Raw genomic sequence first — 10,149 nt, 5'->3', positions numbered from 1 at the left:
AGATTATTTTACAGGTAAAAGAAAAGGTGTTCAATTCTGGACCCCACAGACACCCCAACCAGGTTCCCTACATCATAACCTGGGAAGATCTGGCCCACCATATCTTCTCATTCTCCATAACCTGGGTGTGCCCTTTCATTAATTCTGGATGCAGCAGCCTACTCTGATCCTTCTACAATATGTAGATGACCTGCTGGCAGCCTGGACTGAACAGGACTGTAAACAAGGTACTGGGCCCTTTTGGAGAAACTAGGGACCCTGGGGTACAATGCCTCAGCTAAAAAGGCACAGATTTGTCAACAGAAAGTCATGAAAGTGTCAGAGAAGAATGTAAACTGTTTACTATGGGCTCTCATATCTATTTATAATAGTAATACAGGTTAAAAATTTTAACCACACCAGGTTAATTCTGTTTAAAAATTTTATTTATATCCCCCCCCCAAAATTAATTCTGTATACTTATTAAAAGTTTCTATCTATGTTTTTTGGTATAAACATAAATTTTATTATAAGCTTTTATTATAAGCCAAAAGCCAAAACAAAAAACAAAAATGGTTCAAATATTTTTACTGTCTAATTCTAACAGTAGCCAGTCATTTGTGGACATAGCTCAGAATTTATCTCCGAGCTCTAGTAATTAAATTTGGGTTATCGGTAATTCAGATGTCTTTTTAATAAAGATAATATTAAAACTGTTTCATGATGAAATCTGTCAAAAAGTTAAAACTAATAACACTAAAAATTGACAACATAAATTTAATAGTCACCCAGATGATAATAATTTTAAACATATCAAGGATACTTTATTTTTATATTCTTACAAAAAGACATTAAAAGATTTTTAAATGTTCAAATTTATAAGGTTATAAGATATTTATACTTCTGTTATATTGTTAATATTTATGTTTAAATCAAAAGAGCTAAAATTTAAGATCACAGCCATAAGTTCCAAATGTTAATAAAAAAATAAGCTGTTTATTTCTTATGGTACAATAAGACAATGACCTAAGTTTAACAAAGGACTTAAAATAACTACTAAGCCCATAGGTCTCAATTCTTTAAAATTTTAAAAACAAAACTCTTTTATAAGGGTAGCCTAAGACCACCTGTATGTCAGATTTTACACTGATTAAAGATAAACCTAACAATATAAAAAACTTAATTTTATAAGTTGCTAACATGTTATAAGATATTAAAAAAACACGTTACTAGCCATTCTTATAAATAAACAAGTTGCCAGACTTACCTAGGCAGACTTCTAATACTACAGAGATCTGCAGAATATGGCATTTAAAATGTTAACTAAAAAGTTTATAGTATCAGACAGAAAATTCTAGATCCTGAAAGTGACCCAAAGTCTCTAAAGAAGATTATGGGGCTCCATGGATTGTGACAATGCTGACCAATGAGCATGATGCTCAGATGCTACACTTGCTGCCAGGCAGGACCAGGCTCAGACTGTGAACAAGCTACAGGACACTGGAGAATTGATTGCACCACCTTTGCCTAGACAAAATAAGATCAGTCTTTTCCATGTCCCTCTTCCACAGAGAGAAAAAACTCTCACTTTATGGACCTGGCAAAGATTTACATCTGCCCCCAACACTATTGAGACTTGGGTATGGTTAACTTTATATGGACTGGACCCTGTCATTTTTAATAGATTCAAAAACTGTATAAAATTTATCCTTGTCAGATCTCTGATAGTATTAATTATTAAACTATAGTCAGCTTAATAGCTCATTTAATAAAGTTCTGATAAGCTGATAAAACCAAGTGCCTGCTGTTCAGTCACAAGCTCAAGGTTTTTAGATTTACTTTAGTTGTCATCTAAATATAAACTTAAAGGGGTTTTCATCAGGCCAAAGGCACCTCTGTCCAATCTATATCTGACTCTGGACAGAAAAAAAAATGTACAAGCTTTTAACACAAATCTGTAGGTTTTGTTAGAACTCAAAGCTATAAATCTATTTCTGCCACTCTACAGATACCCAATATCTGCCTTTTCTACAATAAAGACTTCAATACAGATTAATAATAATAAAATGTCTAAAACTCTATGTCCTATTATATAATAAAGTTCATATAGGCTTCAAAGGATCAAAAGTCATAAAGCTTGGATCCACTTCTCACAGATAAAAAAGGACTCCAGATAAGTACAACTTTTGTTATCCCATCTATTTGTTCCTGAGGATGGGATTTTCTCCCTTGTCTTGGAACTCCTGTCCTTTTTAATCACTAAAAATATGGGCCTAAGAGTTCCAATAAGATATATAAGTTTTAACTTCTGTTCCCCTTACTCCCCGCTACCTCCACCTCCCCACCCCTGGGGCATATTCAGTGTCCATGAGTGACATTAGGCACGAGATGATAAAGGGGGTTCTCATTTCAGTGTCATCAAAGGAGCGGGTTCAGGACTTTGACTTAGACCACTTCATTGCTTTGGAGCTGTCTTCATCTCAAATATGTATTGTGGTCTGTTAGTAGGTTGTTTGTGTGTTCTGTTGCAGGCCTGCCTTGTTGCCAGACTGGCCTTCCACGGAGTGCAAAATCCTTCTGTCAGCACCTTAGTTCTGGGGTTACCAGCATGGACCCCCATCAGATCAAGTTTATACATATGGGTTTCATTGTTGTTGTCTTTCCTGAGACAGGGTTTCTCTGTGTAGCCTGGCTGTCCTGGAACTAGCTCTGTAGATCCAACTGGCCTTGAACTCACAGAGAACATCATGCCTGTGGCTCTATGGTACTCAGATTAAAGGTGTGTACCACCACCACCCAATTTGAGATATCTTTGCTATCCTCTTGTTTACATCTGACAAATCTTATTCTGAGTCAAGGTCTCCTGTAGGGCAGGATAGTTGAGAAGTCACCAGGTAGCCTGCAAGTCCCAACCTTTTCCCCAAACATTCTGCTTGAGGTTGCATGGCATTATCACTTCTAGAATTTTGGGTTGTGTACACACTGCCTTTGAAACACTGACTGCAGCCAGGGCAGTGCAAGCTGACAGTTGATCTCCTCAGACTCATAAATGCTGCCTATGACACAGTTTACAGGGTTTAGGGTACCTCACTTCCCAGTGGGAATGGGATGGAGATGAGCAGAGGCTGGAATTATATGAGACTGAGGGAATATGTGGTCATATGTGTACTTGTGAGTTTCCCCATGCTGCCTGCCAGGACATTCATGCCCTGATTTGTTTTTCTTGTTGTTGTTATGGTTTGATACCAATAGACATTGTCATAGGTGTGACTATGCCATTGAGTGATTCTTTGATGGGAGAGAATAAGGGCTTCCTAAATCGTGGCCTGAAAATGTGTTCCTTTGGGCTGGGCAGTGGTGGTACACACCTTGAATCCCAGCAGAGGGAGGTATGTCTCTGAATTCAAGGTCAGCCTGGTCTACAGAACTAGTTCCAGGACAGCTAGGGCTGTTACACAGAGAAACCTTGTCTCAGAGTCAAAAAAACTGTTCTTTTTCAGAAGCCTCCCCAGGATTCTGGACCCTAAGGATCATCAAGAATGAGTGATCCTGTCCAGCCCACACTCCTGCAGCAGGCAGTGCAGAGGTTGCTGAAGGATGAGGCCTTGGCCAGCTCTGCTAGAGACAACCTGCCCATGGAGCTCTTCCCACCACTGTTCAAAGAGGACTTCACTGGCAGACAGACTAACATGGTGAGGGCAATGGTGGCAGCCTGGCCATTTCACTGTCTCCCCATAGGGACTCTGATGAATACCTCACACAGGGAGACTGTGAGGGCTATGCTCCAGGCACTGGATTCTCTGGTTACACACAAGGTTCACCCCAGGTAGGTAAGACCCTTGTCCTGTCATTCAGCGGACAACTAGAGTTAGGGAAGAGTGGTCACAAATGGATCTGAGGCTTCTCACTGTGCCAGTTTGGACGACTACACAGGTCTCAGACCTTACAGAAGGTACAAGAGTGTCAGGTGTGGAGGGCAGCTTAGCTCTGATACCTGAAAGACCTCCAGACCCAAGGGCCTCAGGATCCCGAGGATCCAAGACTAAGAAACCAGACCAAAAGCTGCAAAAGCAAGAGGGTTTATTGAATGAATGTGAATTCGGGTGTCAGCAATATCAAGAAAGCTGCACACCCCAGCATGGGGTGCAAGCTCCTTATATAGGTAAAAACCGCAGACCAGCATACAGACAAGGGGCACAAAGTGATTGATTACAAAGTATGATCTCTGGTCACCCAGGTGTGACCTGCTTTTCTTCAAAGGAAAAGCCACAGAATGTACCCTGAAAAGTCCTCGATTGTCTGTTGGCCAGCTGTGACCCAAAAAGGATTGTCTGTCTGCCCTCGAGTTGGGGCCAGTTTCCTTGTCTTGGGCCAAGGCCTGGAGGAAACTTTCTCTCAGCAAACTAAAATCTTTCATCTCCAACTAGAGAGATCTGCCTGACCTGCCTCCCCAGTGCTGGGAGCAAAGGCAAGAAACATAACTGCCAGCCAATGTCTTTGCTTGTTTGTTTTGTTTTACAAAGACAGGATTTCTCTGTATAACAGCGCTGGCTGTCCTTAAACTTGCTATGTAGTCCAGGCTGGCCTCCAAGCCAGAGATCCACATAGCTCTGCCTATCAAGGCCTGGGAGTAAAGCCATCTGCCACCACACCCTGTCAACTTCAAGAGCTAGGCCATCTTGAGCACACTCACCTGGCCTATAAGATATTATAGGTGAAATATGAAACTGCAAACATAAATCAAATGCAAGTTTGGATGCAAGGTCTACATAGTGAGTTCCAGGGGGTCAAGCCTGGTGGCTATTAAAATCTTGCCCCAGTAAAGCCAAAGGAAACAAAAAGGGAAGTAAGGGGATTGCAGTTTTAATCCCAGTACTCCAGAGGCAGAGGCAAAAGAGTCTCTGTGAGTTCAAGGCTCTCTAGTCTCAGGGGCAGCTGGCCTGGTCTCCATAGATTCCCAGAAAACCAGAGCTACAGGATAGTCTCAAAAGTCTGTCTCAAAAGATGGCTGTTCTTTGTCCTCCATTTTTCCTTCCCTTTTTTTGTTCCTTCTTTATTTCTAATTTTTGCTGTTTCTTGTTTTGTTTTTTGAGACTCCATTTCTCTATGTTGTACTGGCTTTCCTGCAGCTCACTCTGTAGACAAGGTTGGCCTCAGAGATCCAGTCTTGCTGCCTCTGCCTCTGGAGTGCTGGGATTAAAGGCATGTGCCACCACTTGCTTTTGTTTTAAGACAGTGTCTAAGCATCCCTGGCTGTCCTAAACCTCACTAGGTAAACCATGGTGGCCTTGAACTCAGAGATGTCATACTTCTTCCCCCAAGTTCTCAGCTTAAAGCTTTGCACCACCACAACCAGAAAAGTAGGCTGTTTTCATTTAGATTAACTCTCTCTAGAGAGGCTGAGACAGGAGAATTGCATATTTGACTAAGTCTATATACTGGTCTGAAGAGTAATGGACAATCTGGGCTAGACAGTAAGATTCTACCTACAATCAAAACAAACCCCCAGAAAGCCTAGTATAGCTGGTGCTGTCCCCCTTTGATTCCAGGATTTTAGATGCAGAAGTAGGAGGATTTCTGTGAGTTTGAGGACAGCTAGGTCCAGGCCAGCCAGGGCTACTTAGTGTCACTGTGTCTCAAAGACAGGAACAAAGAAAAAGAGAAAAACCAGCTTTTTGTCATGAAGAAGCCATGTGGGACTTCAAGTAAATGTCCCCACCAGTTGTTCCTGTCATGGTGGACTTATAACTGGAGTTATTCTGCATGTTGTTTACACATTCTACCTATTGTGCTTCAGCCACAGACCCTGGTCCTGAAGTATTTTGAGATCATGAGTTCTTGGCACCCATCTTCACTGATCAGCAAGCACAATATCTTCTCATTCTCCACAGACACAAGATTGCAACACTTTAAACTGGTGGCCAGGTTAATGTCCAAGACAGACCTCACAGAGTGAGAATCCAGCTTCTCAAGAAGACACAATTGTGACCAGGAAAGTCTTTCATGAACCTGTAGTGCTAGAAGCCTTTTAGAATATAAGAAATTATTTGAATCTTAAGGATCCAGTATCCATGTGTTACAAATCTGTCTTGAACCACGAGGGAAAGTGAAAATACTTCTGGGTTTCAAAGTCTTTAACAAGTCACCATATAAGAAGGGGATTATAGAAGAGGGCTCACTGATTGATCTGGGCTCTAGGACAAGGAGGGGAGCCTTGTTTCTCCTGGTAGTTCCCAACAGCAGCAGAAATGGCATTCATAAACACACAACCCACAACCATTTGCTGCCAAGGCACAGATACATGTTTTACCAATCAGAACTCAGGGATTATGGGTTTCCCTAGGTATTCCATCATTGTCACCTGCTGGTTTTCCATGGGCTTTGGGGCTGTAACTGATTCTACTGCTAATTTAAAAACCAGAGGCTCTCTTTCTGTTTACCATTAAAGATTCAAGATTCAGCTCGTGGTGACCCTGTTTTGACAAAGGCACAGCTAGAAATGCAAAATTGCCTTTCTGATTCCATAAGACAACTATACTGTGCTCCATTTATACTTCACATCAAGTTAGTCCCTATGGTGTGCATCCCCTGAACACTCTTGTTCCCAATGCATCACAGTGTCTGAGGGCCTGCGTTCTGGGGCCCCATGATGAAAGTTCAACCCCAGGACCTTCAATTCTCAGTATCCATACGCAATACTTTCCTATTTATTGCCAACACTGGCAAAGTCTTGTCTCCATGTTATAAACACAACGCCTACGGCATTTAGGGCAGATTCTTGTAGCAAAGGCTATTTTCTTAGGCTGCCTTTTGGCAAAGAATATGTCCTGGAGCTCAAGACAGACTTGGGCAAATTCCTCCACTAGGACATAACCCAGGGGATCATAGCACTCTAGTGGGGCAGGGTAGAACTCTCCAGTCAAGTTGCTTAGACATGCCATGCCTTGCACAAGCTTCTTCAGTGCAGCAATGGAGAAGTTGTTATCATAGAAATTCACAGTGATGAGCTGTGAACACTGGCTCAGAGCAGGCAAGAGAACCCTGAGCTCAGAGTCCCTCATCCTGCAGTTCACTAACTCCAGGGTCTGCAAAGTATGTGCTGTATTCTCAAGGAGAACTCGGAGATGTATGTCTCCGGACAGGGAGAACATTGAATTACTAAGACTCAGGTGTCTCAGTTGACAGAGCCCCTGACACTGTGACAAGAGGTTCAAATTTACCGGGCCGAGACTGTCAGTGATGGACAAGGATTCCAAGGGGGTCTTCAAGCTACTACGGAAAGAAAAGGAAATTACTTCATGCTGTCAAAGCTAGTAACAAATTTGACGCTAATACAGAAGAGACCACTTATGCAAAGTCAGTCTACCCTATGTTAGTACTTGGGATAGATACAACCTGTTGGTGCCTGCTCGTGTAATTGTCTCCTGAGGCATGTACATAATCTTGTGATGGTCTCAGACTACATCTCCAGCCCCCATCCTCATTCTGTCTAACAGACCTAGAGTGTGCCTCAGCAGGCCAGGAGCTCATACCCAGAAAGACCATCACAAAAAAGTTCTGGCAGCATCTTGGCATGTGTCCTGCATATTTCATCACTGTCCCTCCTACCAATCACAGCCTCTATCCCTGGTTTCAGTTCAACCTTGAAACTGATAGTCCCTCACCCCAGAATCAACCATTTGCCATCTACTATATCCCAACCTGTGCTCGTATTATCCTTCTCTCCAGGGGGACTTATAGGCTGATAAAGGCTCAACCAGAAGAACAAGCTGGCCACTCACTATTCACAGATCTGAGTACAGAGTTCCTTAGGTTCCTGTACAGGTGTGGGTACTCACCACCTCAGGGTGGGCTATTCTGTCCTGTTCCCTTTCCATTAACATAGCCTGATCTCAAGGATTGTGCAGAGCATACTCAGTGTCTGATCCCCCAGAACCCCCAATGGACCTGCTTTCAAGGCAGTTCTCTAAACATCTCCTATCCCAGCTGTGACTACTAAATGAATGGTCATTGAACCAAGTGACGTCAGTTATGAAGGATACAAGTCATACTGTGATGAGGCCATCACTGTTAAATCCAGTGACTGATAAATCCCTGGGCCCACTAATGCTTGAAGTAAAGGGAAAAGGTTTGTTGTCTCAGGACAAGAGCTCTCCATCATTCCTTACCTGAACAACAGCTGCATTACGTCAGAGAAAAAGTAGAACGTATCCATGGAAAAATGCTCAACTGAGGTGAGTTTGAATAACTGAGAGAGAAACTGGATAGCACACACGTCCTCTGTGACTGACCAGGCATTTACATCGCAGTATCCATGTACGAAGATGTGACTCAGATGACATTTACGAAGTTTTGTCATATGGCCAAGGTGAGATGCAATGTGATGTAGCAAGGGTAGAACACTGTTTGTGGTTAGATGCAACTCCTCAGGTGGGAAAATGTCCAAGAACTCCTTGATAATCTCCGCAGGGAAGTCACAAATCTCCATCTTTACGCAGGACAGCTGCACAGAGTCTTTCCTCTGCTGGGCCCACTGCAACAGGCATGTTTGGTGTTCTTTCAGGTGGCACCTGAGGCTGAGGTCAGTGACCACCTTCACATCCGGCCTCATTTCATTGTCTTTCTTCTCACTTTCATGCTCTGTTGAGCAGTAGTACCAGCTCTTTCTACTAGCCCATACATTCAGGAAATCCTGATTCACATTCCTCAAGTCAAGTACTCGAAGCTTCCACCTACTGTAGAGAAAAAGGTTGCAATTTCATGATGTAAACCAGGAAACTACTCAGACACAGCCTGTGTCCTGCTTCTCTATTGTCAGCTCCAACATAGGCCCTCTCACCTGCCTAGCAAGGGCAATCTTTGCCTGAACTTCATCTGGAAAACTTTCTTGCTACCCTCCATTCAATTACTCTACATTGTTGTGAGCCATACAGCTTGGCATGAACCTTTAGGCCAAACTTGGCAAGCCACATAGCTATAGAACTGTCTTTTGATTCTAAATGGCTTCTAGAAGCATGAGCACTCAGAAGGAACAACATGACCCAGCCAGATGTCAATTCTTTGTTCAAACCACAAGCCCACTTACCTAAACAACCCTCCTGTGTCCCACCACTCACCTAGGTAACCCTCCCTCTATCCCCACCACCCATGAAATTTTTACCCTGCCAATATCCTTCTATAATTTTACTGACATCCTGCTTAAACTAACACCTGGCTCTTGGCCTTTTCTCCCCCTCTCCTTTACCCCATATTACTGACTAAACTAACCTGGAAAAAAATAAAATTTGCCACTTGATCAGAACCCTGTCTTGCGGTCATTGTCTCATATCTCTTATCCCCATTCCTCTCACTGGACTTCTTGCTCTAGGTTGCTGTCCTGCGGTGAGGACAACTACATTACACCAGTGTCTCTTCCACACCAAGTGTCTGTAGGAGAGCCAGGGAAAGCTCATTCCACTGTGGCTCTCCTTCACCCCTGACTGTCATTATATGAGCTCTCAACATAAATAGAAGTTCTACAGACCTCTGAGTGGAGGATACCAGAAGTTTCTGTCCACTTTGACCCCATTCTCCCTGACCTCACATGTATCTTACCTATAGCCCAGCAACTCCCCTTCTAGTCTACCTGGGCCTTGCTTACCTGGGGCGAACCTTCTGTGCCTGCAGAATATCTACACCACCCAGAACAGCTTGCAACAACTCCACATTGGGTGTCTCCATCAGAGCCCCCACGGGGAGGTAGGAAAAGGGCCAGGCTGCCACCATTGCCTTCAGTAGCTGCATGTGTCTACCAGTGAAGGCCTCCTTGAACACTGGTGGGAAGAGATGAGGGGGCAGGTACTCCAGAGTAGAGATGGTTGAGGCCTCATTCCACAGCAAGTTTTGCATTGCCAGATGTTGGAGAGAAGGTGGGTTGTAGATGCTCATCCTGATAGATCTTCAGTCAGAAGGAACCTGGTGAAGCATTTAGGAGATATTATTTTCAACTTATGTTTTGGGAATTTGCACTTCTCACACATTGCAGGAACCAGAGGGTCAGAGTCCTTGTACTGGCAATAATAGAGACCTCAGTGTCTTATTATATACAATCTGGTGGTATCAAAGCAAAACTACCCTCACTCTCAGCATGTGGACTCTCACTAAAGCCCCCACACAGGCACTAATTAATCA

General features: G+C 43.2%; 1 protein-coding gene across 1 annotated transcript; it reads right to left on the bottom strand.

The window, feature by feature from the left end:
* Positions 1-6,686: 6,686 nt before the first annotated feature.
* LOC100751333 (PRAME family member 5) lies at positions 6,687-9,906 on the bottom strand. Its single transcript, XM_035453830.1, has 3 exons — positions 9,620-9,906; positions 8,148-8,711; positions 6,687-7,251 (listed from the first exon to the last, which is right to left on the bottom strand). Exons 1-3 carry the CDS (start codon positions 9,904-9,906, stop codon positions 6,687-6,689), a joined length of 1,416 nt encoding a protein of 471 aa, XP_035309721.1.
* Positions 9,907-10,149: the final 243 nt, after the last annotated feature.

The sequence above is a fragment of the Cricetulus griseus genome, unplaced genomic scaffold (genome assembly GCF_003668045.3).
Source record: "Cricetulus griseus strain 17A/GY unplaced genomic scaffold, alternate assembly CriGri-PICRH-1.0 unplaced_scaffold_35, whole genome shotgun sequence".
In the NCBI taxonomy this organism is placed as follows: Eukaryota; Metazoa; Chordata; class Mammalia; order Rodentia; family Cricetidae; genus Cricetulus; species Cricetulus griseus.
The sequence above is the reverse complement of the archived record's forward strand: the minus strand, read 5'-3'. Positions and strand labels throughout refer to the sequence as shown.